Source organism: Volvox carteri (genome assembly GCF_000143455.1).
Source record: "Volvox carteri f. nagariensis unplaced genomic scaffold VOLCAscaffold_64, whole genome shotgun sequence".
In the NCBI taxonomy this organism is placed as follows: Eukaryota; Viridiplantae; Chlorophyta; class Chlorophyceae; order Chlamydomonadales; family Volvocaceae; genus Volvox; species Volvox carteri.
The window spans coordinates 415,856-441,669 of NW_003307607.1; the positions used below are offsets into that span (position 1 = coordinate 415,856).

Below are 25,814 nucleotides of genomic sequence, written 5' to 3' on the forward strand. Positions count from 1 at the left end.
AACCGCATGGTTAGCGGTGTCGGTGTTGGCGGTGGCTCGGACAGGTGCGTAATAGCGTCGAGAGGGAGGGGGTGCGGGATCTTTGGTGGATAAGACTGGCATGTTGCTTCGCTGGTTTGGGAGGTTGGGGGGTGCGTCGGGGGGATGGCGCTTGCGGGAAAACGCATCAAAGGCAGCAGAGGACTTCTTGAAATGTGTTGGGAGATTTAATTGTTTGAAGCGTAGGTTCGAACTGGCTCAGCGGTTATGGCGAGCCTAATGGGCGATTCTGGGTGGCAATCCCGAGCTCAACTTATTGAGCCGCTGTGAGAGGGACGCTTATTCAATATGTGCGGGGAGGCGAGTACGGGCTAGGATTAAATGACATTCTTGGTGTAATTAGATGTGCAGCACGACATACGGATTTCGGCACTAAGTAAGAGCCTCCTGAGCGAGTCACCCTGGTACTGATTAAAAACCATAAATGAAATTGCCTAAAAAGCGGAATGATTCGCCAGCATGCGGCAGGATCGAGGCAATTTTTTCATCAAAAACGTAGGCTCACCGATTCAAACTTGAGTTTAGAAAACACGTTACCGGGCTCACTTTACTCGCAAAATCTATGTTCGCTCATCAGTTCTCAGCACGTGTGCATTAAACTGGGGTGACTTACGCCTCCACACTCACTGCCGCTGCCGCCACGACGCACAGGTGCATGGATACGGACGGCGCACTGCCGTTCGCGGTGCGGCGCGTCATCGGTGAGGCCATTGCAGCGAGCCCCAGCGTGGTGACGGCGCTTGTGGAATGGGCGCAGCAGCCACCCGTCAGCGCAGCTGGGAATGGTAGTGTGCCCGGAGGGGGGACCACGAATAAGGTGCGCGGGATGGCCGGATGCCTACTTTAGCATGCATATGCGCGCATACTGAACCTGAATGGCCACCGCAGTACTTGACGGACCTTATTTTATGCAAGAGCGGGAGGTGATGAGCGAGAGCTTTACCTGCTTACCTGCTCACTCCCTGGGTTTCATAAAACAGTTCCCACGTGAACAGCATCATCACCAGTATCAGTGTTTGTATAATCTTTAGGGCTACTATATTCCTCATCGTCAATTTTCAGTTAATGCGTCAAGGCCGCATCGAATCACACGGTTTGACATCTGATCAGCTTCCCTGCGCCGAATCCTGACAGATTTACGCACCCATCTAATCGCCCACGCACGCGCCCGTGTCACTCTGGCAGGTGGACCTGTACGCGCTGCAGCTCCTCCTGCAGTGCAGCCGTGCCTGCCCACAGCTGTGCCAGGCAGCGGTGCTGGCGAATGCGCCCGACGCACTGCTGCGCCTGCGGGACGGCGCCAACGGCGCACTGGCACTGCTGGCGCTCACGGCGGTACTGGACGGGCTCCACGCGCGACGCAGCACTGCGGGCGGCGGAGGCGGCGCTGCGGGCGGCACGGCGGCAGCCGCGGCACAGAGCGCCATGGTGCCTGGGCCCGCCACGGACGATGCGATACGGCGCCTAGCAGGTACGGTGGTGGTCACGAGGCTGCAACAAAGAGCAGGTGCCCAGCACACGTGGAACATTTGGTGCAACCGTCAACACCGCATGTAGCACCACCATTACGCATGTATCTGATGTTTTCACCCTACGGCCATGCACCCACCGACTCGTTCGCCCTGCGTCTTGCTGGCTGTGCAGGCCTCCTGCACCTCAGCAGCGGTGACAGTTTGACTCTGGGCTTCGTTGCGGCGGGTGCTGTCGCCGCCTACTTGCGCTTTTATGCTCAGCCGGCAGGCCCCGGACCTGCACCGCCGGGCGTGGGTACTGTGGCAGCTAGCGGCGGGGCGGGGGTCACAACTGACCAACGGGTCGGCAGCAGCCGGCCACTTCCGCCCCCTCCTGAGCTGCTGAGCCCCACCAGGCTGGCTTCCCTTGTCCAATTGCTCAAGTATCATCCCACGACGTCAGGCAGCCCGGCGCTGGAGGTGATGGAGGGCGCACCGGCAAGGTAACAAAGGAGCTAAGGCATTACCCAGAGCACATCCGTCCCTCTACATTGGCGTCCACCTTTAAAAATGCATGTAATGATAGTCCTTCCCCGCCGCTAGTGTTCCTGCCTTATCGCCGGGGACGTCATGGAGCACTCTCCGCCTTAATATTAGCCCATGCACCAATTTTTGGCCCGCTCTGCACCACCCTCCCGCATTCCCTCCGCCTACCTCTCGGCATGGCGACAATGTTGCTAAAACGATCCCGCACCGCCTTTACTCGCTTAGGACTGGGCTATTTGACGGCGTGGTATCCCTGGTGTCGCTGCTGCTGGGCTACGGGGCTTCCAGTGATGCGGGTTCGGCGGCGCTCCAGGCCGGGCTGGGTGCAGCTGTCGTGGGGCTCATGGCGGCCGGCGGTCGTGGCAGCGCAGGTGGCGGGGCAGGAGGCCCGCCGGGGGGTCTGCTGGAGCTATCCCCGCGGGGGGTCACTGCCCTCATTGAGGCGGCTCATCACACCGCAGCACCAGACGCAGAGGTGGGAGGCGGCAGGCATTGAGGCCCGGAATAGCTGGGTTGGGGGCAGTAAGGAACTCAGACTGGGTGCCGACTAGGCAACGGCGATGGTGGATTCAGGGCAAAGGCAGGCAAGGCCTGCTTGAAAGCCACGGGCGTCTGGCTGCGGTATTGCCTCGTCAACCGACACCATCATCATTGCACTGGGTTCGGCTCAAATTTACACCTAAATCCCAACCCGGCGCGCTTCAGTTTCGTGCTGCCGCTATTCCCCCCAAGTCCGCATGCTCACTGCGCAGCTGGTCATGTTCATTCTCCTGCACGATTTGCAACCCCCTCCCATCCTTTCATTACCCTTACCCTTGCCTTCATAACCCCGTTATCCATCCGCCATCGCCACTTCCACCCCCATGCAGGGCCCCCAGTGCCTGGCGGTTGCTCCAATATTGTCCTTCCTGTCGCTTCTGCTGGGTGAGCGGCACCAGGCCGCCCTGTCCACCTGGCCCGCTACTGCGGGGGGCGGCCGGGCAGGCTGCTACCAATGCATTCTACTCGCCGTGGAGCTCATTGGTCGGCCGCTCACGCCGCTGCCTGGTAAGAGGCCGTTTGGGGGAGCTACATGAATTCCCTGCACCCTGCATCATTTGCCCGCCCCCTTTGTACGCGTGGCGACGTTGGTTCTATTCCGTACCTTCGCCCTTGCTTGAATGTTCTCAAGCAAAGGCAATGTTTCTCTGCTATCTGGTTAGTATTCCGCCCCTGTCGGCGAGGTTGGTTTCAGCTTCGGCCCTTACATCTAGATGTCGATGTTAAAGTCTAGGTGGCGGCTGGAGCTTGGGGGATAGGGCAATGGCAGCGGCCTGCGGCAGGCAGGCAGGCAGAGTTGGCGGTATGGCGAACTTGCGCCGGCAGCCTGACCCACTCCGTGTGTGACTAAGGAGGTGGCCACTACGTTGCATTAATGCACTAGCGCAACGCGGTTCACCCCTCCCCCGTTTCGTCGCCTCCCGCTCCTTTCTTGCACTGGAGTATGCTGCTTTCCTGCTGCTCCCCCGCTCCACCCCCTTGCTAACCCAAAGCTCACCGATGCCGGCGCCAAGGCCCCTTGTACTCTAGTCTGGCCACAATGAAGCGCTCATGTAATGCTCCGTTATATTCTGGCTTCCTGAGTACATGATTCGTACTCTTCACCCATGGTCTTTCTCGCAGGAGGCGAGGGTGTAGAGCCCAGCGCCTATCAGGACCTGCTGGCAGCAGACAACGTGATGCTGCACCTGGTACGATCGTCGGGACTGTAGAGGATTCTGGGCTCTAGTTCCATGTTGAGCGTCGGTTTTGCCTTGTACGTTTCGCTGCATATCCTTGCACAATGAGGGGTTTGGGAAATGAACGGTATGTGCATCGCCTGGGGTTCCCGGTAGCTTTGAGGCTGTCGTTTGCTATGGGGTTTGGACGATGAACAGTGTGTGTATGACATGTTTATGGCGAGGTTCGCCGTTCATGTTTTGTGGCGGTGTCATGGGGTTTGCGGTTGGGGTGTGAAATGGCGTGAAGCACTCAGTTGCTACACGGCTTAGTGCTGGAAGAGTTTTTAAACTGCTGAAGTAGTATCTATAACGTATCGATGATGTTGAGCGCTTGGGTCTCACCCTAGAGTGAATATGCATTATTCCGTTGACCGCCCCTGTCCTACGTGGGAAAGGTGGTTCGACCTCGTAAGTACAAGTTATTGGGAGGGAGCCTGGGTAGACGTTCTTAGACTTCCATACGTTGACCTGATGAAGCTTGCGATAAGAGACGCGAAGCTGTGTATTGTTTTCGCTGACGCACTATGGCGCTCTTAACAGAACGGGTAGGAGTTTGGAGAGGACAGGAACAGGTGGGGGCCCCAAGATAAAGAAATACATTCACCCCGCGGCAGTTGCATGATAGTCTGCTGCTTGTGAGGCAATAGCAGATCGTATCTCCCCCCGTCTCTCAGCAATTAACGCGCGTTACCTCAACACATGCAATCATCACCTTCTACTCAGCTTCGAGCTCTCGAACTTATGGTACGTTTTCCACCATTGAAGCACCCTCTGACCACACAACGCATTATGCCAGCACCACTACCACTATCATGCCCTCGTGTCAATTGTGCCCTGCCGCTACACCTCCCCCCTCCCCAGGTCCGTGTGTTGGATTCCCTAGACGGCGAGGAGCTGCTCCTCCCTGTGAACCTGGCCAGTCGCCTGGTGCTGTCCAACACCGCCTTCGCGCAGCAGTTCATCACCGCTGGTGGGTGCGCCCGCCTCCATCCCGCCTTCCTGCGCGCCGCTAATGAAGCAACTAGACGTGCGGTTGTGGTTTGGGTGTCTTTCCCATTATGCATGCGAGTGTGTGTTACCGTTGCCCTATTCTCCTGCTCGCTACTTGGCTGTTTGCGAGGTTGATGCCTACCTGGGCGGTGTCCCTTGGTGTGAGCCCCTTTTTGGTCCTTCCGGAGCCTGTCCCCACATCGCTCCAGTCCAGGAAGATCTTCCCAGGAGGGCTGCATCCGCGTACTCTTGGCAACATGTCCGGGTTTTAGATGCCGCCTCGTTTTACCATATCTCGCATACCGCCTCACCGTTCCTTGTCCTGTGCAGGCGGCCTGGCGCCGAGCACCATGGCCCGCTGCCTGGCCGAGCCATCCCCGTCCCCCGTCTTGGTGGATGTCTTGCTAATCGTTAGCCAGCTAGCACGCTTAAATAAGGACTCATTCAACACATACGAGCCGCTGGCGAAAGCCAATATTTACAGCCAGATCCGTAGGTAGGTGGGGGACCAGCCTGGACTTTCGAAGGTGTGTTTTTGTGGCGGCGCTTAATAATTGTGGGAGTTTGTGCATGCCTGCGTGTGTTTAGTTCGGCCAACTACACCCGAGGGTAAGAGGCACCGACCGAATAAGCGAAGACGGAATGGAGTGAATGGGGAATGGGGAATGGAGTGAATCTTCGTCGATGCCCACCCTTTCCGCTAACCCTCCCAGTGCCGTGTGTGTGCTTGCGTCTCCGCCTGAGCAAGAAGTCCGGAAGGGTCCCGGAGTGGGAGGAAAGGGAAGCAGACAGTTTTCAGAGGTTTGTTTGGATGGAATGGTAGGCCAGTGGAAGAGCGGGCCTGCAACGTCCTAGGATTAACCGCACGCCTCGCCCTGCCATAATGATGAACATGTGCGTGTACATCTTTCCGGGAGGTAAATATACCCCTGGTCCCTCTCCGTCAATCCCCCCCTTTAGACTCCCTGTGTTGGACCGATGGTATCTTGGCTCGTTGGCCTTTACACCATTGCAGTTGATGGTCCGTGCATCTTTTGCTTGCCCTGCTGCTTTCTACATGCGCTCTTGCCGCCTCCCCACCTTCCTTGGGACAGGTTACTCTCTCACCCCGATGCCGCCGTGCGCTCACGAGTGTGCAATTTGGTGGGCAACATGTGCCGCCACTCGGCCTACTTTTACGGCGCGTTGGAACGGCATGGCCTGCTACCCCCGCTTATCGACCGCTGCGCCGACCCGGACAAGACGACCCGCAAGTTTGCGTGCTTTGCAATTGGGAACGCGGGTGTGTGCTCCGGCTGTCGCGTGCATGCCATGGGGACGCGTTTGGGACAGGGCCGGTATCATGGAAACTTCTCCATTATACTCAGATAAATGAAATGGAAACCTATGAATTTATGCAGATGCGAGTTCTTATGCAGATGCGAGATACGTATTTAGGGCGTCAAAACCTCAACCACCCTCCTGAAGACGGCCGCATTGCATCTCGTTTCCCAGGGCTCGGTGTGCTCTCGAAACCGAAGACCCCTGGTTCCTGCCCTTGCCACCCGCACCACATCTTTCGCGACCTTGCTGAACAACAGGTTTCCACAATCACAACCTGTACGGTGCTCTTGAGCCCGCTATCAGCCCCCTGGTGGCGCTCCTGCGGGATGAGGAGGTACGGGGTTGGGAACCTACATACGATAAGGGAATTGCGTCTTTCTAAGCTAGGGTTGCGGATTGGTATTGCGTTGCGGCAAGGTTGCGGCATTCCCGAATCAATGCAGGTCCACGGGTTTGTTAGGTGCAATTTACCACCAGGTCACATGGACATCCGTGAGTCCGGCCACGCGGGGACTGGCTTCCTTCTCCGCCTTAGGACCTGCTCTCCGTCCTTAATCCACCGGTTTCACTGAATCCGGTTGGTTGCTTTTGTCCCACTGCCTCTTTGGCTAATAGCCTCTCTGGCTAATATTCCTTCCATCTCGCTAAGCCAAGTTAAGTGAATCCTACTGTAATTCAAATCTAAGCTAAAACTCATGAGGACTCTCTCTTTTCCATACAGGACAAGACGCGTGCCAACGCCGCGGGCGCACTAGGAAACCTCGTGCGCAACTCCTCGGCGCTGTGTGGAGAGCTCATCCGCGCTGGCGCGTTGCGCGCCCTACTAGACACGGCGCTCAGCCCAGAGCGGCCGCCCACTGGCGTGGTGCCGGGCCGCGGTGGCGCCGGTGGAGGCGCGGACGCGGGCGGCTCACCAGTCAAGATTGCACTGTTCAGCTTAGGCAACATGTGCGCGCACCGGGAGTGCCGTGAGAGCCTCATCGCGTTGGGAGTGCAGGTGGGTGGATGGCCATCATCCCCGATGCTGGCAGGCCAGGGGCTTCGGAGATTGGGTGGGGACGGGGAGGCATCCTTTAGATCAGGTAATTGAGCTGTGGTGAGGGGATGGACCGCCAGGCTGTCGTGAGGAGAAATTGAACCTGCCACCGCGACAAACAAAACAGCTCTTTGTGGCTTGCTGGCTTGCTAGGGAAGGCATCGAAGAAAAACAATTGGCAAGGAAAAGTAGGGAGAGCGGGTTGTGCACGATCTAGAGGATGGGTGTGGAGGCTGTGGGTACGTGGCAAGCCGTTGCGACCACAGACAAATGCGTTGTACGGGAAGGTTATGGAGGTGTTTGGTTACTCACTAATTAGGACGCCCAGGTGTATAGCTCCGTCTATGCGAATAACTTTGATTAATCACTGCAATCCTCTCTCAACCCAGGGACTTATTTACAGGTTCTGGCTTGTGCAGCAATTTTGTTCGTGATTCTCGTTTTCTGTTCCTCCCTTCACATTCAGGACGTCATCCGGAGGCTGTCCAGCAATCCAGACCCCATCCAGCAAAAGTACCTGCAGCGCATTCAGCAGAAGCTTCAGGCGGGGAGCGTGGTTGGAGGTGCTGGGTCAGTGGCGGGCGGCGGCCGGTAGTTGCCTAGTGCATACACTCGTAAGAGTGCAATGAAATACAATGTCGTTTGGCCTTGTGAATTTATGTAGCGGTGTGCACAGAAACGGCCATGGTGTTAACAGTCTGGTGGCGCATGGTGGGCAAGCATACGTGACGCCACAGCGGACATTTTACACCTATACCCTTACATGGCAGTCTGGCAGAGCAACTCCGTGGCTGGGTAGCTGCATGCTGTACTGTTCTGGAGGCAAAAGATATGGTAGGGTGGCACTATGATTTCAATCACATGTGAAAGACGTATTGAAGTGACCTCCTCTTAAGGGGGGCGACAACTCTTTATGGGACGCACGCAACGGGTTGTCAGAGTGGGCCGGGTGGCTGGGTGGGTGGATGGCTAAGCACGTTATGTAGTTAATTAATCGTTTCGAGTATGTGCAACAATCCAGGTAACAAGTACCGCAGTCTGCCTTCATGCGCAACTGCGGGGCGCGGGGACGTGATGGGGCGACTTTAAAGGCAACTTTGCAGTGCAGGCGTCGAGCACAAGAGGGACAGCTTTCTTTGACACCTGTATATGCGGGGTGTGTTTGGAAGGGGGGATGGCAATGGCCAGGGGACACAGGAGTCGAGCAACACGCTTGGGTTCAGCCAGGGTGGTAGAGGCGTCGCTGGATAGTATGGACGATAGCCTGCGAGCACTACTGGGAGGGAGGTGGTGTAGTTTGGAGGGCGGCTGGTATAGAATGCATTCCTGGAGTATGCCCTGCGCGGCGTTTTGCACGCGTCTGTGTGTGTATGTATGTGTGTGTGTGTGTGCGCGCGCAGACAGGTGTTGCACTCTCAGCACCACGGACTTGAGCAGCGGTGACGGTGACGGTGACTGGCTTTTCTCCGTATGCAGAGTTTTCAGGGTTTGCTATTCGCGACACAAGTACACAATGTCATGTGTTCTTTTCCTATGTATAGGTGGCCGAGACGCCTTCACCCGATAGTGCGTGGAAAAGTCTGTAATACCTAGCAGGATTTAATGAGGTCGGGGCAGCCCACTGTATCAGGCAGCAACTACACCAGTTCTTGCATGCAGATGCGATATCCAGCTCCAAGATGCTGTAAATATGAGTCCACGCACACGTGTGCATGTTTGCTGAATTAAAGCAAACTGCAACCATACCTCCATCGATACCATTTTATGCACACCATGGCTTGTATCCGATGTGTGTGCCATGTGGCAGCGAGTGAGCAGCTTCATTAGCCGTCAGGCTTGGTCCCGGAGAGATTGTCGTGCGCGAATTAATATTCGTTATAGCGGTAGTGTAGGTTGAACTGGGAGGTAGGGAAAGCTACTCTCGGAATTCTTATCAGAAATAACGGAAGGGAGCAGCAATAAGGGAGAGGACCTTCTGGTTTCCGACCGTCAGGTTTCCGCAGTCGTACAGGCGATGGAGGGTCCATCCGTTACCCGCTCTTGGCTTATCGGGCCAGTAGTAGTCTATCTCCGGGTAACGCAGCCAACTGCCGCTGGTTGCCATCAGGATGTAACCTGCATCCTGATACAATCAGTGTGTGTATGGCGATACTAAATGTCACCTGACCAGCGGGACGGATACAAATGAACTGAAGAGGACATCCCTGCATGCTGTGTCAGCCACGCAGTAGGCATGCATGTCATACAACGGATGGATGTGATATCGGGACCCATTAATAGGATGGGAATGTTCCGCTTTAATCAAGCCTTGAAAAACGACTGACATGGCGCCTATTATCAATAGACCATCGAGTGAAGCATCGAGCATACACAAAGCCATACGTACGACAGCCACAGCAACAGCCCACAGCCTCAGGGAGCAACTTCAGGCCAGAAGCCACCCGAGAATGCCCAAGAATTAATGCCATTACATTCGCCGGCCGTGAGCCCGACGTGTGTTATAGGGAACGCGACGCTGAGGTTTTCAGTCCCTATACTTCACTGTCCGCCGAGCAGAGGCACATGCAGGTTAAGGTCTCTAGGAAAAACCTCACAGGCTGAATGATACATAACCTGGGCGAGCCTGCCAACCACCAGCTAAGCCAGGAGCTACACCTACCGTCTGCACCTACCAAGCTTGCGCAGGAGGACCTATTCCTATGCTAGATCAACTCAGGGGCCCAGATTACTTCAGGGCCTGGGCGATCCCCACAGGCAAATGCAGGGTCTTGCTCCAGCTTCCAGCTCCAGGCTACGAATATATCAACTCTGCCGTTGATCCATAGGGTGCTACTAGCCAGCCAATCCGAGCGGCATTCAGCTGGACCTTACCCAATTAAACATCTTCCTACAGTCCGTCCATCGACAACACCGATGCCTAACAGCAAGACCCATCGGGGCCGGCATCAAGATTCTATGTCCTATGCCGTCACTTCAGGATGGGCAAGGATGTCCAGGGGTTTCAGAGGGACCTTTCCCCATGGCCTTGTGCCAGGGCCAGGCATTAGCGCCCCTGGCTCTGAAAGTAACAGAACAAGTAAACAATGCTACCACTAGTATTGCTCGCGGCTTAATGAGCTTTGGCCCTCCCATACTGAGCGGATCGCGCCTGGACACATGGCCAGACGGTGAATTCGGGACTAGGACTATGTAGCATTGATTTTGCTGGTGCGGGCATACAGGGGCCGAAACCTCCCTCAGTTCCCCATCGCCTTTACATCCGCGACAGCCGGCATACTAGGCGATGCAGGCAGGGTGTTGATGCTGGACCAGTGCAAAGACCTTTCTCGAGTGCCTTACACACGTGATGATGTTTTAAGACTCCTGGCTGGTTTGCAACTGCTTTTCCTTGGTCAATAATGGGTGCGGCAGCGGCTGAGGTTTCATGGCTTGTTGCAGATTCGTAACTCGCGGTGAGTCTTTGTTGCCACTGGAAATGTATCTGGCAACCTCATCACCTCCGATACCCAGAGGTATGCAGTACCGGTCAATTTTGAACATTCTCGGGTACCCTCGGTCAGCAACTATCTGCATCTTCCAGTGGAAACCACCCCCGCTGTCCGCATTCCCGTGACCGAATCGCATTTCGCATCCAACCCCATTGCATCCCTCTCACTTTCGTGGGGGTTCACACTATTTCCTGAGAGTACGGCTCACGGGAATTCTTCAATGCAGCACAGGGAACGGATGGTGCGACAGCATTTACAGTATAATGCATGGCCGTTGCATAAGCCTTGAAAGACCATGCACGTATGCCACCTCTGCATGCAGGCCAAAAGTTCGTCGCTCGTCCCTTGCCTCATGGCTGACCTCCTAGTAACCCAAGGGGATTCGGCTACCACCCCGCTGCAGCAGCCACGTCACGTGCCCACTCAATCGCAGCATCCACCCAAACCGCTAGCACTGCGACACTGCAGTACACGGATGTCAGCATTAGAGGTGCGAATGGCAAATTCCGTCGCAGAAAAGGTACGGCATCGTGCACGACGCTAACATAGAGCTCCACAAGCAGGAAGCCAACCATGTACGCCTTCACCGGGGGCCCTAGCACCACAACCCTCCTGGGCTTCATCAATACGACCTGCCGCCCTAACGGCTTCCCCTCACGTTTCGCTGGTGCTGCTTCTTGAACCTTGGATGGCGCTACACGCGGCGGCTGGTGTGAGCAACCAGCGCTCGGTTGAACTTCAGCGTGTAACCCGCACAGCGCTGCCGCAGAGACCACAAAGTAGGATAGGACGAGCAGCACCTTGGCGCCGTACTCTTGGGGGCGGAAAAGCAGGGGCAGCAGGCCATAGTGTCCAGCGCTGGCGAGCAGCAAAAACCGCCGGGCGGCAACTGGGGACACAACCGCGTCGACTGCCAGCGGCAGCAGTGCCTATAGGCCGTGGATAGATTGGGGATTTACGGGGGTTACGGACGGCCATACAGAGATATTGATACCGTGGTGCACGTGAGCAGGCAGCAGGGTGCGCGGAGCGCCGGGCTTCACAGGAAAGGCCCGAAGAAAGGAGGTCGGGTTCCCATGCCACCCTTACAGAAACACGCAGGCAAAAGCACATCAAGACCGGATCCACAGCTCCCACTAAAACCCGTCACGGGCATCACAGGCTGATAATGGCAGTGTTCGCTTCCTGACCCTTCCCAGGCCTTCCCCTCCTCCCCTCCCACGCCACGACACCCAACCCTGTACCTCACCACCAGCACGGCTTTCTCGTGTACGTGGTAGCCGAACACAAAGCCGCACAGGAAGCTGTAGGACACCGCACGAAAGATGTTCCGACGCACGTACCCCGGGCGGCCATCCCCAGCCCACAGTGCTGCCAGGCAGGGCAGCAGCCCCACCAACACCGCCAGTGCCGTGGCTGCAGGGGTTACCTGCGGGAGCGAGCGGGTACGCGCTTCGGAAGGCGTGCAAAGGTGGGTTGTCGTGTACACGGCGGGTTTCGACCCACATGAGCGCGACCACGAACACAAGCACCCACTTTCCTAATCCCTGTCACCCCGCAAGCCATACACACCTACGTACCGCACATACGCACCTGCGGGAGCACGGAGAAGTGAGAAACACCCACCCGACCGTCTGCATGTTTGGAAAGGAAGGGGCCCAGGCAAGCAAAGGGGGAAACAAAACCGAAGTCACAACATCGACCAAGTCCAAGGACGGGTGGAAAGGATAGGGACGACCGGAACAACACAGCATGTCACCAGTGGCTTGCGGATACACAGAGCACGCGGCAGATCAGGTCCAGCAAAACAGGAGGAGAAGACAGGAAACGGACCGTTTGCTGGGGCCAGTACCGGCAAGCAGGACAGTGCAACCTGCCAAATAAAATACCTGAGGGCCATACTGCTGCAGCACGTCCACCCTTACATGTGCCATATACCATCCAGATCCCAATCACCCATACTGCGCAAAGCACTGCCTGCCCAAGCCTCCTCATGAATGTGCTTACTGCCCACTTCATGGTCCTGTCCGCTTTTATTTAAGTCCACATCGAAATCCTTCCGGCACAGGCTTGGCTCCCCTGCTCACCTGCCATGTTCGCCGCCCCCCGCTGTATCCGCAGCCCCATCCTCTCCAGGTCCAGCCCAAGCCAGGGGGCGATTCGCGGCAGCCCCACCGCCAGCAGCTTGTCCGCAGCTGCATAGGGCGCCCAGGCGTTGGCGGCCCAGTAGGCGTGCATTAGGCCGCGACCGAAGGGGAACAGCCGCCGCAACACCTGGAGGGAGGTAAACAAGGTTCAGGGAAAGACAAGCGGATGCGGACATGATGACCTGAACGCCACTACGGATGCTCCGCAAAGGGAGGGAGGGTGGGGGAAGGACCGGCTGCAGATCGCGCCGCTTTCAGAGGAGCCCAGCCAGCCGCGCTGGGCGACCCTAGCCTGGCTTGGTCGGTTCAGGCCTGGGCAGCAGAACAATGCGGGACCAGAGAGCCTCCCCGGGGAATCGTAGGAGGCCTCACCTAGAGGCGGTATGATGAGGTGGTGCATCTCACCGACACGGGAAGACCCGCGGCGACCCAACCGTTGACACAAACCCGCCCTCATGCCGTCGCGTCCCTTGCGTCCGTGTCCAAGCCCCGACGCACCCAAGTCCCCTCTCCTGCCACCCCCTTTTCCCCCCCAAGCCCCGCATACGGCAAACCATCGTACCTGTGGCATCTGGCCCATCACGATGAAAGGCCCAAACGACGCCCCGAAAATGGCCAACACGCCGCTTCCAAGCACTGCCAGGCGTAAAGCAATCCGGCCAAACCCAGCAGCGCCTCTTTCTTCGCCGCCTTTACCACCCCCCGTGCCGACCCTGTCAGCAGCGCTGCCACTGACCCCCGGAACCTTACTGCCCCGTGAATCAGCCCCACTTGCGGGACCAATCGCTGTGCCCTCACAGCAATAGTGGCGCAGCAGGACCACGAAGTATGCGGGGGCTGCATACAGGAAAAGATGCTTCATGTTCAGCAGCGCCGCAAACAGCAGCCCGGAAGCCAGCATACGGCCTCTGCAGGCCGCGTACAGCGACCACAGCAGCACACCTGTGATTGCCAAAAGAGGGCGGGAGGGTACTGTCTCTTTGCCGCTGAGTGATGCGCACGTTACCGGTACACGACTGCAGAGTTCCAGAAAGAAGCCAGGAATTAGCCACGCCAGCAGTTGCGATGGAGATAAACGAGAGTGCAGAGGTCAGGGACGAAGCAACAGAACAACTGTCCTAGACAGGCTTCGCCGGTTCGTTTGGGCTCCGGCAAGACCAGCTGGAGGTTGTGGGTTGTGCGGAGAGGTCCCTTGCTGTAAGTGACAGAGGAGAATGTGCAAATCAGGTGACTCAGGGTCACAGATGCACAGGCACAGAAGCAGGCCCAAAGCTGGGAGGGTGGCGTTTGTGCCCTTCTGCACATTAGTCCATTCAGGCCTGCTACATATGCAAACCCACCCAGCACCCAACCTAAGAAACACTTGAATGCCGACAGCACCCGCGCACTACTCCACCCACCCATCATGACGCCGTTGTACTGGAAATGCACGTGGTCCACAAGCATGAGTCCCGCGTTGCATGACACCAAGAAAAACAGCACCGCGCCACGCCGCATGTTGACGTTATCACTGCCGCTGCTGTTACTGTCAGTGTCGCCGGTGCCACGTAAAGCGTATGTAGTAGCTGCGGGTGGCGCTGCGGCAGCCTCGCTTGCAGCCCGGTCCTCCTCCAGGCCCGGCACCTGCCCGGCACTTGCCTTCGTCGCAGGTCCCGTGGCCACTGCGGGCCGCGTTGTGGAAGCAGCCTCAGCCCCCCTCACCACATCTCTGCGGGCAAGCACACACACACACAGACAGACAGACAGACATGTTTGCACACCGACCGACACACGGTTCGCACTGGTGCCGCGTGCAATGGCACATTGTGGCACACATGAAGTAAGACCGCACATGAGAAGTCGGGCTGTGGGCTGTGGGGCTGATACCGCAGAGCGGACCAAGCGGCACAAGCGCTCCCTCTGCCAGGTGCGAGTGGGTGCAGGGGAAGGCTACTCGGTTAAACGCCGGAGGGAAGAGATTTTGCGCGCCTGCGCAAGGCAACGTGAGCTTTGTCGGAAGGTTGGCCCCCGACTAACACACTCCCTACCAGTGGCTCTGCCCCTAGGCGCGCATTAGCCCTTGGCTTGTTGCCGTGCCGGGCCTGCCACTGGTCCTTCAATTCCCTTCGCTCATGCCGCCTTCCGTGACTCCATCTGAGGGGGCCCGCTCGCCTTTCAGGGCTTTCCTTTCCAATTCCAACCTGGACATCCGGGCGCATATGCGCCGGGCCCACATGTGCACCGGGCCCCAGGTGTAGCTGCAGCTTCCCACCCCAGCTGGCGGGTTTCCTTCCCTACCCGCCCCTACCGGGGTTCCCACCTGGCGAGCGCGTACGAGGCCGCGAGCAGCACCAGGTCCGTGACGATGACGGAGGCGCGCTGGACGGCGATAGCACCCAGGGAGATACATGCGGCAAGCAGGGAGGTAAGGGGAGCCCAAATTGCAGGAAGTAGGGAGCCAAACTGATTCGGATGGGCAACAACAGTTGTGGACTGTGCAAAATGGTTTGTCGGACGGACATGGCAAAAGGAATGAAACCGCGTCAGAGGAAATGGAGTCTGAATGCAGGAATGAGGCAGGCAGGGGCCACGGGGTCCTTGTTGGGGCTCCCGGGGTCAGGACAGGAGGCTTGCTGTGCTAAAGGCCTGCATGCTTTTAGTTGCAGGCTACTGACATGCAACATGCTGCAAATTTGCATTTGGCCCCCGTGCCCTGTTGCATTTCCTGTTGTATGTCGCCTAGCGTCTTTTGAATAATTTCTCCTCGGCCTCCACGGCGCGTTGTGCAACCAGGCCGCTGTCGTCGTCGCCTCGCGTGGTGGCCCCCATGCCTTAAGGATTAGGCCTTGCGGTCGTAATTAGTGTGAGACGAAAGTAGCTCGTGCTGCGTATCCGCGGTTCGGTGTGCACAGCGCAGCATGCATAGCGTGGATGAGGTCTCCAAGCGTACCTGGAACAGCACCGTACGCTCACTAGCGTACTCTAAATTCTGTACGACCAGCATCGCTGGGTCTACAAAAAGAGCGAATTGAGACAGAAGCCATTCGAACCAGGCAAAGAACGGTGGGTAATCGAGGGTCCATTCCGACGTCGCCTCCACATACCTGCGACATGGCAACCCTCAGCTTGCAGCTACGAAGCGAGAGAGGTGGTGCCGCAGGCCCGGAATTATCCAGCCTGAATAAGCATAGGGCATCGTATGGCTTACCACTTGGAGATCGGGAGGTTGTGTGTGATGGCAAGCCAATTACGATGCACCTCAAAGTCTGTGGACCGGTAGGTAGGGACCAGCAGCAGCTTACAAGCAGTCGCAATAACCGCGATCTGCAGGCAAACTACTATCATTTTGTTCGTGTCCCTAACCGTCTCGTCCGCACTTTGCATGCATGTTTGTAGCTACTAGCAGTAGCGATGATCAAAACGATAACTGTTGTAACATAACAAGCGGGCCTTTGTAAAGCATGATTGACCTTCAGGTAACATGTTCCTAAAGGCAAGTTGTGAGTATGCACATGCACGACAGTCAACCGTTGATCCGGCCTAGCAGGGGCCTCGCATCGCTGCTTCGGAAGCTCTGGACATGCCCCAAACAAGCGAGTAAACGTTGCAATCTTTCAAGTTAATCTGCCATTCCTATATCGCTAACCGCTTAACTTTTTCATAGTCTGTCCATGCCTAACGCTAGCTCCGATCGATAGCTGTTAGGGACGGTGTTCTCGTTGGAGACAAGGAACCATGGTGCGCGAAATACACCGCCTCAAGCTTGCAGGAAAGCACCTGTCACAGAATTACGCCCACCTGCGAATGCGCAGAAGAACATCCTTGGATTGGTGCAAGGTGCTGCAGCACGTATAGACCTAGAATATAAAACTCAACGGGGGCAGCCCTACAAGAGGACAGCGCCCGTCAAGAACAAAAGTGGCGAGACAGAGGAAATAGCTCTCTTCACCAACAAGGATTCTATCTTTGGAGAAGTAAGAGGGTATCGTCAACTTATGTCGGCTGTGTTCCGGCAGGCAATCTTCTCGGATAACAACCTTTCGCAGATCCGTGTGACGCCCTTGACGACCAAGAAGTTCGAACACCAAGGCATCCGTGTGCAGTTGGTTGGTCAAATTGAGCTCTTGTCCGAGCGTGGGTCTCCACACGACTTCGTGAACCTAGGTGTGTACGAGGGCCCAAACCAGGGGTTGAGAGGCACGTGCAAGCGAGACTCTTGAACGGCCTGAAGGCATAATGCCATGTGCTTAAGGCGAGACGGTATAAGCGGTGTATGCTACTCAAAGCATGGTGGGACAACGGAGGGACCAGAGTTTTCACTTCTGGCACGCCGCTCCTCCCATGCGACGCGGGAAGTGCTACGCTCCATACCCTAAAGGCGAACCCTCATGAAAACATATCCCCCTGCACAGCTGTTGTGCGCTTGACTTTGCATCCCCAACACCGATGGTGTTTGTGACACCCTGTCCTGCCAGTCCGGGAGCTAGCTCCCGGGGGCGAGCTGCAGGCCTCCAAAACCTTTCCCTTCGAGTTCCAGAATGTGGAGCTGCAGTACGACTCATACCGGGGTAGCCAAGTCCGGTGCAGGTGGGAAGGGTGTAGAGTCGCTGCACTGTGCAGTCCGGTATGGGGGTAAGGAGTCTCATTCCTGTCCTAGATTGTGCTGTAGTAAGGTTAGCCATGTGAAAGGCTGCTTTGCGAGGCCACGAGGGACCTGACGCACCTTGTCGCACTCTTGGCGTGCCATGGAGTGCGATGAAGCTGGATGGTAGGCCAGTGGTGAGTACGACCGTTTTGGACAGCTGGGAAAGGAGCGCTTTCCGCCGGCGTGCTCCTTCTCTAGTATGTTAAATGCACTAACATGACGGGTGAGGGGCAGCTGATACCGACGCTGCTCTGCTGTCATCTCAACTGGCCTTGCGCTTGGCGCAGCTACCACATTCTGCTCTCCTGAAGCTACCGATGCTTATAACTAAGCATCATAAGCATGCTTGCAACTGGCCCCGGGCAGGTACCTGCTGCGGGTGACGGTTGTGGGGAAAGGCATGACGCCAGACTCCAAACGTGACTTCCCTCTTTGGGTCAGGAACTACGAGAAGCTGCACGAGGCCACAGTGCCTATAAAGGTAGGAGGAGTGGGGATCAGGGCCGTGGGCCTGGGACGACCGGGGCAGGGCGGGGGGATGTAAGATTTAGGAAGGGGAGATGGGAACCCGGTGGGAAGAGGGAGGGCAGCGGCGCCTTGCACAAAGGAGGCGTAGGGTTTCCTTAAAGTAGCTAGGCTTGGAAAGGGGAGCGCTGGAACAGGATGCCTGCAGCCATTGAAACATGCCGTGTGCTGCCGCCGTAGAACTCCCAGCAAGTCAAACGGGGCAGGGACGTGGAGAGGGAGCGGGAAGAGGCTTCTGGGGCCAATGGCAAGGTACCTATGCGCGGTAGCCAGCCGTCGCCCATGCAGCGCAGTCGCTTTTTGGCGCCCTCCAAAGCGGATCAGTCCAATCCTCCAACGCTCGTGACAAGCAATGCTGCGTACCGCTCGTGTTCTTTCGCTGGATGAACCTTTTTGCCGACGCGCTACAACCCCTCCCACGTGCCGCCATCCCATTCAGTACCTTCCTCCCCCATGTGTAAAAAATGTGTTCCTCCGGGTACTCCCGTGTGTATTTTGCAGATGGAGGTGGGCATTGAGGACTGTCTGCACATTGAGTTCGAGTACGACAAAGCGAAATACCACTTGAGGGTGAGGACTGATACGGGGCGCCTGGCGCTGCTGTTTGTGGAGGACCGTCCTCGGTTCTCGGTTGCCGCTATTCCATCCCACCCGAGGCTTGATTTCTTGAACTCCATCTGCTGCACTGGCCCATGCAAACCTCACGCCCTCAGACGCTACCGTCCACATGCACCAGCCACTGCGTATGCACGTGAGTACGTTTTATTAAAGTGTAGATGCACGTTTATTAGCAAACCATTTGTTAACTTTAACTGAACGTCTATCGGCGTAATCCTGAACCCGACGCTGTGGTAGGAGATTGTCTTATGAAACTAGCTCTCTCACTTCTGTCCCCACGGCCAGGACGTGGTGGTAGGCAAGATCAACTTCCTGCTGGTGCGCATCAAGCTCAAGTACATGGAGATTGAGATCAAGCGAAAGGAGACCACCGGCTCCGGGAACTCCACACACAACGAGAACGACACAATTGCAAAGTAGGCAGAAGGAAGGGCGGCTTGTAGGTGGGCGTTGGATGGGGCGGGCCTGCGGGATGGACTGCCAGGCGGCGGGTTGTGTGCAGGGCAGCAGGCCCCCATCAGGGAAGTACGCGCTGCCGCTCCTCAACTGCTTCTTCACCAGCGACGCATGTCCTCAAAATTCTCCGTCTTACGCCCAAATTCACAAGGTGTGCTAAGAAGTTCGTGATTACAAATTCCGAGGCCTGCATATCAGGCGAGTCACCTGCTACATGTTGCCATCCTGACCTGCAGGTACGAGATCATGGACGGGGCGCCTGTTCGCAGCGAGAGCATACCGATCAGGTGCGAATGAAACGCAGCGAGATGCTCACATGTTTGCGAGAGGAAAAAGGAAGGAGAGGGGGCAGCGAGGCCACGGAAGGCTGTTCATGGCATCCGGAAGCATATACGGGGACAGTGGGTGAGCACGCGGGAGACAAACGCAAACGCACATACCATCGGTCATTTCCCTCTGTGCACTGTGTACCGTATGACTTCGTATGTCGTGCTGTCCGAAAATTAAATCCCATACTAACCGCCGATTGTTTAAATCCCCCACCTGAACTGCCAGATTGTACTTATCGCCCTTCGACTTGACGCCCACGTACCGAGAGGTACACAACAAGTAAGAGAGGTGTAGGCGGGTCAAGGGTGGGATCGGGATGTGCAAAGACGGTGGTCAGAGGTACAGGTTTAATATACTAACCGCAACGGCAGACAAGCAATTCCTGCTTTATCCTTGTATTATCGTCATGCTCACGTAAAACAACCCTGCTAGTGTTATGGGGCCGTCCTTCTGGACCTTTACAACACCACTCCACCTCCATTCGTCTCATGTTCACCATGCGACGTCTGCACCTGCAGACGTCGGACCCTTTCAAGTGCTGTCCCAGTCCACTCTTCACAAATTTCGTTCTTCGTTTTGAGGGACGAAAGATCGCTTTGTGTATATACACATATGTATGTCAGTTTCTCTTCAAAGCCGTGTTCTCCGTTCCCCGCAGGTTCAGCGTTCGCTACTTCCTAAACCTGGTACTGGTGGACGAGGAGGACCGTCGCTACTTCAAACAGCAGGAGATTGCCCTGTACCGGAAGGAGGATGGAGCTCCCGCTGGAGCGGGGACAGCCGCAGACAGCGCGGACCGAGGGCCGCTGTGAGGGGGCAGCGGTAACAGAAGAAGCAGCAGCTGGAAGGTTGGCAGATTTTGCGAGTATCCTGGTTGGGTTTGGAAAACTTAGTGACTTGGTAGTTTGGGGTTGGCAATGGCGGGATGAGGGTTGCTGTGTGTGGGGGGGGAAACGTGTGGTGTGGTGCCAGACGGGCAGCGATTGGCGGGTCACAGCGGGTGCAGTAGCCAGCCGGAGGGAGGGCAGAGCCGCTGCAGTAAACTATCCTCCCTATCCTCCCTTTTCATCGGCATTGCGGTGCGCAAGTCGACATGGGTTCTTGCAAGTTGATATCAGGTTGATTAAGCTGGTGTATCCTCGCCTGCCTGTTTGGGTGTTTTGTTTATAGCTTTGGCATCGAGCTAGCCAGGTGGGATGGATTGTGTTACAAAATGTTACAGAGCAGGATGTGGAAATAGGGCCCCGAGTCGCAGCTTTATACACACAGTCGCGCTGTTAGGGCCAATGCTATGTGGTTGTGGATGCGCAGCTTTATACACACAGTCGCGCTGTTAGGGCCAATGCTATGTGGTTGTGGATGCGCAGGTTATGAAAGCACAGCAGGGAAGATTACTATAAGGTAATAACTTCTATCGTAAGCATTCACTATTAATCGCATAGCTTCAATTTCAGTGGTACTGTAAATTATAACGGTACCACCGAAAGATGCGTTGTAATTCAGACGAGTCGCCCTGCGCCTGCCTAGAATCGGAAAAGACATTTGTCCAGAAAAGAGAGGTAACAGGAATCTCACCTCCCCGCCGGACATGCGCCTTCAGTTGTGGCCCAAGACTCACGGGTTGTGTGGATCAGAACCTAGCCCGCTAGAGCCGGTACGCTCTGCCTCGCACCCCAGCCCCGCCGCCTACACCGCCCATGGATCCTGACCCGCCGCTGCCACCGCCAGCCCCACCAGTAGGCACATCTCCCAGTAACGCAGCTAGCCGTGTGGCGCGCGCCTGGGCTGCCGCCGCGGCTCGCTTAATTCGCTCATACTCCTGTGCCGTGTCTTCCCTCACCATCTCCCGTACGGCATCGGCGGACTCGAGCCTTCCAGGGCCTTGCGTCTCCTCGGCCTCCATCTCTGCTTCTTCGGGGCTGACCGCCAGTGCTCGTTCCAAGGGTCCGCCCACGCCTGCAGGCTGAGCGGTACTGCCGCCAACTGTTGTACGACCTGCCGACCTCCCAGCGGCCGCCAGCCGCAAACGAGCGCCCGCCGCACCACCTGTCGAGTGACGGGGGCAATCCGATTAGTACCGCAAACCCATGGACACGATCAAATGATTTGAGAGACCGTCTATTCAGGTTCCTGCCCATTCCATCCGTCGGGGATGCCTTAGTGCGCCGTTCGTAAAACCCGGCAACAGGTCATAACACCCGGGGAAAACGAACCAGGCCATGAAACCGCGAGCCACTGCACAGCCCAGGAGGCCATAACGCGGAGCCAACCCCATTACCACTACTACGTCCACATTGCTGGGATGTAGTCCTGTTTAGTCGTCCTCATGTCCGCATCCCAACCTGCGGGACCACGTCGGATATCCCCTCAGGCTCCCTCCATGCAATATCCCAACCGCGCTTACGCAGGCCACCCCTACCCACTCCCTCTCCCCTCCCATACCCCTCAAGCTAGTCACCACTGCGTCCGCGACCGCCCACTGACCCGCGGAGATGAAGGCAGCCGCGCGCTTCTTCACGCCCCCAAGCAGTGCCGCCGCGCGCTGACCGCCGCTGCCGCCAATTCCAAAGCCGTTACCAAAGCCACCCGCGCCCGAGCCCCCGGCAGCCGCCGACGCACTCGCGGATTCCGTCACCGCCGACAGCGCGTTGCCGTCGGCCGTGTACGTGATGTCTGGATCCAAATCCTCCAGGGAGAGTCCCGCAGCTAGCAGCCCGCCAGGGCCCAAGCTCGCGTCACCGCCGCCGGCGCCGCCACCGCCCAGCAGAAGGTTCGCGGCAGCAGCTCCGCCGCCGCCACCACCACCGCCCCGGAGCTCCTGCCCAGAGTTCAAACCCAATGATGGCCGCATAAGGATGGCGGGGTGTGCGGGCCCAACTTCGGGTAAGTGCCCATGGCTCCGGAGCCAAGGGAAAGAGTTTTGCCTACCGATACGCGCAGTGACGACGCAGCCACATGACCGTCATGGCGAAATATTAGCCATGAAGGACCTCTCGGCAATCCAAGGGGTTCCCCATGGAGAGTCAGGAAAACGTCGTCGCACCCGCCCTCCGCATTTGTGTCTGTGCGCGACGTATGTGTGTATGTATGTGTGTATATGTTCCATGCACCGCCCAGCTCCGTCATCTTGACGGGGATCGTCATCTTGACGGGGAGGGCCAGCTCACAAGGGCCCGCCTTTTCTCTCCTTCCCCCTATTTCTCCCCTCGCCCTCGTCGCTCTAATGGTTCTCCCCCCCCATAAGGCCCACCTTGAGCTTGCTAGCCTGGATGCCGGCGACGCTCTTGATGACTGACCGAATCACGTCCCACTTGTACCTGCAAGTGCACCCCACCACCGCCACCACCACCACCACCGAGACCGAGGCAAAAAAACAAAGCGCGATCGCGTTAGGCCGCGCAATTTGGACTATGACCGACTCTTGCATAACTCCGCATTCTCAGCAGCGAGGCACTGCCCTCCAGGAGGCCATGCGCCGCCAACGCGATCCTGCGCACTGCGCACTGCGCACGGCAAGTGGAAAAGGTGCGTGCGCGCCACTACCCCCTTCTACACACACACACACACACACACACACACACACACAGACACACAGACACACAGACACAGACACAGACACAGACACAGACACACAGACACGAAAGCAACGCACGCAACCGCGCTAGGCCGCATGCAGACGCCCTGCGTCCAGGTGCGACATTGCGTTGTGCATTCTGAACCCCACGCCCGCACGTACCGGCACACGCAACTATGCTGTTGGATCCCCACCCACTTTGCGAGAATGTCCCTCCAGCCGCCCACAATGTTCCGATAGACTCGTGCGTCGATGACCAGTCCCCATCCCCCCGCGCTGCCGATGGACAGCCGCGGCCCGGTGTAGGTCAGACGGGCGGCCATGCGGTTGAAGCGCACGTGGCGGAAGCGCAGTCGGCGAGGAGCCCGACCGCGGCCGCCGCTGCCGCCGCCGCCTCCGCCCTGCGAACCGGATGATGCGCCGCCGCCACCACCGTCGCCGCCGGAGGCTGCTGCCTGTGACGACAGGAAACGGGAACGTCGGCAATTAGCTCACAAGAAGGGAAGAACCCAACCCTCCATTGGACGGGTCACAGCATCCAACTATAAAACCGCAGGCCAAACACCCCCCCTGTTCCGCCTATGATCAACCATAATCCAGCTATTTGAATGAACAACATAATCCAGCTATTTGAACGAACAACATAATCCAGCTATTTGAATGAACAAGCCTAGAGGCGATGATTTCTTGAAAGTTGGCATGGGAGGACGTGAAATTGACTCTGAACGGACTCTGACAGGCGCAGGATAAAGCGCTACACAGCAGGGCAACCAGTTTTAGCTACTACTAGCGGTAAACCACAAAGTAGTCCTGCTATTAATCCTGTGGCATTTGTTAGAGAAGAAATAACTAATAAACAGACTCAAATTCTGAAGGAAGCTGTAGCAATGCTTCACACAGCCGCTGCATGTGGGCTACGCCCCGCCCACATCCCCTGAAGCACCCACCCACCCACCCACCCGCCCGCCTCGCCCTGTCGACGGCGTGACCTGCTGCGCCGCCACCTCGCCGGACAGCGGCGCCATCGGCACCAGCGTGCCCGACACGTCCACCAATATCGTCGCGCGACCGTCCCTGCGGCGACGGTACGTCGGGCCGTACCGTACGGCAACGGTCGTGGAGGCGGGGAAGGCAGCCGCCACGGCCGCGCCGTCAGTCGCCGGCAGCGCAGCCGCGGTCGGTATGGCAGCCGCCGCCGCCGCCGCCGTGGGGGCGACAGCAGCGCTGCTGTGCTCGTCTGTGACGGCGGACGATACACGGCTGTGACGGCCCTGGGTGCCTAACCCCAAAGCCGGCTCCCTGCCAGCTGCCGATGCCGCAGCGGAAGGTGTCGGCGCCCCTACTGCACCGCTGAAGCCTGAGCCGTAGGCGTCGGAATGTACGCTCGACCAGGGGGGGGCCTGACCCCGTTGCGGCGACGCCGCCACAGCTGTAACGGCTGCACCTGAGGCAGCGATAAGGTCAGCTGACGCCGTCTGAGCCCCACCGTGCTGGTGCTGCTGCCGAGCATCTGTTTCGTTTGGTTGTTTTTCGGGGGGGGGAGGGGCCGGGAATGAAGGGCGCTTCATCACGTTGAAATCAGCTTCACGGCTCTCTCTCCCTGTCTATGAGGCAGTCGAATGAGCTAGCCTTGGCATTACAACGGAATCCAAAGCGATGTTGGACGGAAGTTACATTCAATACAGTGTAAAAGTGGCATCAGTCCAGGGCCCAGGAAACCGAACGCGAGTGCATGTTAGACAGGCAGGCAGGCAGCGGTATCGAGATGGTGTCAGGCAGATATCATCACTACGGAACAGCAAAAAGGTGGGGGGGGAGCAGTGCGGTGCACAATTCATGTTAACCTGGTGTTTAAACCCACCATCACCATCACCATCACACCACATCACATCACATCAAACCGACAGTGGAACGTGTGCTCTGGTGTCCTGACGACATACGCGCCTGGCGCCCTTACGCGCCCTTCCCCCGACCGGTACGAAAATGTATCTTCTGCACTACCAGTATTCCGGAGCTGTCCATGATGTCATTCCGGAGCGGTTCATTTTGTGCACATCTCCCACACACCCCAAATCCGGGCGGAGATGACACACAAGCACAGAAACCCATATGCGCAAGTCCTCTTGTTGATACGACCGCATTAATGGACCCAAACGCCCACCCGCACAACGGAATGACAGCTCCTGTTGCTCAAAAGTCGCACCTGTCATCATCATCGCTGTCGCGCTCCGAAGCCCCGCCGGATCCAACGGAGCTGCCGCCGCTCCCGCCGCTGCCGTTGCCAGGACCCCGCCCACACCAAGGGCAACTGCGGATGCCGCCGCTGCCGCTGCCGCCGTCTCAGGCAGCGTCGTAGCGCTGCGGCGACTGAACCACCCGCCGCCCCCGCCGCCGCCCCCGCGTGCCGTCTTGGCTGGTGACGCGTACGTGCTGCCGCCGCCACCGCCTCCACCGCCACCAGCGGCACCACCGCCACCCACCGCTCCTGACTCAGGTCCTTTGGCGGCTCCACTGCCCTTAGACTGCTCGGGGTACAAGAGGGGGCGGGCACGTCAATATCTCAGTCAAAATGCACACCGACAGTGACGGGGGGGAAGGGGTTACGACGAAGCGGCAGGGAATTCATAAAACCCCCGAAAGCATGAGGCATGGCTCTACGAAAGCGGGGCCCCCATGTGAACGGGCCGTTTAGTCACACATACATACATACGTACATACACACACAAGCGTGTCCCACACAAGCCATCCCCTACCCTTCCTCCAACCCTGCCCGGCTCACGACCCCACACTCCCCACTATGCCCAAGGATGTCTAGCTGTCGCGGCACCCCCCACCCCGGCCCCCTCCCTCACCCCCCTCACCCCCCTCACCCCCCTCAACCCCCTCAACCCCCTCACCCCCCTCACC

The 25,814-nt window shown here is 57.6% G+C and overlaps 3 protein-coding genes across 3 annotated transcripts in view; 1 reads left to right on the forward strand and 2 right to left on the reverse strand.

The window, feature by feature from the left end:
• Positions 1 to 11,019: 11,019 nt before the first annotated feature.
• Positions 11,020 to 16,104, reverse strand: VOLCADRAFT_67408 (uncharacterized protein; the record flags this gene model as incomplete). Its single annotated transcript, XM_002956705.1, has 10 exons — positions 11,020 to 11,228; positions 11,355 to 11,562; positions 11,883 to 12,085; positions 12,721 to 12,907; positions 13,343 to 13,470; positions 13,561 to 13,722; positions 14,181 to 14,305; positions 15,068 to 15,138; positions 15,710 to 15,863; positions 15,968 to 16,104. 10 exons carry the CDS (start codon positions 16,102 to 16,104, stop codon positions 11,020 to 11,022), a joined length of 1,584 nt encoding a protein of 527 aa, XP_002956751.1.
• Positions 16,105 to 16,363: 259 nt separating this feature from the next.
• Positions 16,364 to 20,453, forward strand: VOLCADRAFT_77226 (uncharacterized protein). Its single transcript, XM_002956677.1, has 10 exons — positions 16,364 to 16,497; positions 16,572 to 16,733; positions 16,806 to 16,923; positions 17,235 to 17,346; positions 17,771 to 17,885; positions 18,431 to 18,499; positions 18,833 to 18,963; positions 19,240 to 19,290; positions 19,559 to 19,612; positions 19,992 to 20,453. Exons 1-10 carry the CDS (start codon positions 16,495 to 16,497, stop codon positions 20,143 to 20,145), a joined length of 969 nt encoding a protein of 322 aa, XP_002956723.1. The 5' UTR covers positions 16,364 to 16,494; the 3' UTR covers positions 20,146 to 20,453.
• Positions 20,454 to 24,008: 3,555 nt separating this feature from the next.
• Positions 24,009 to 25,814, reverse strand: part of VOLCADRAFT_97763 (uncharacterized protein) — a gene marked incomplete at both ends in the record, with an annotated part of 36,567 nt that continues 34,761 nt past the window's right edge. Inside the window, 2 exons of the mRNA XM_002956706.1 lie at positions 24,009 to 24,417; positions 25,111 to 25,429. Coding sequence (XP_002956752.1) covers positions 24,009 to 24,417; positions 25,111 to 25,429 — 728 coding nt within the window. The remainder of the gene's footprint in view (positions 24,418 to 25,110; positions 25,430 to 25,814) is intronic.

What these genes read in the sequence shown, in the direction of transcription:
- VOLCADRAFT_77226 (XM_002956677.1), top strand. An exon ending in AAGCGAAATACCACTTGAGG is followed by an intron (nt 18,500 to 18,832) that starts GTGAGGACTGAT and finishes CCCCACGGCCAG; the next exon opens with GACGTGGTGGTAGGCAAGAT. An exon ending in GAGAACGACACAATTGCAAA is followed by an intron (nt 18,964 to 19,239) that starts GTAGGCAGAAGG and finishes CCTGACCTGCAG; the next exon opens with GTACGAGATCATGGACGGGG.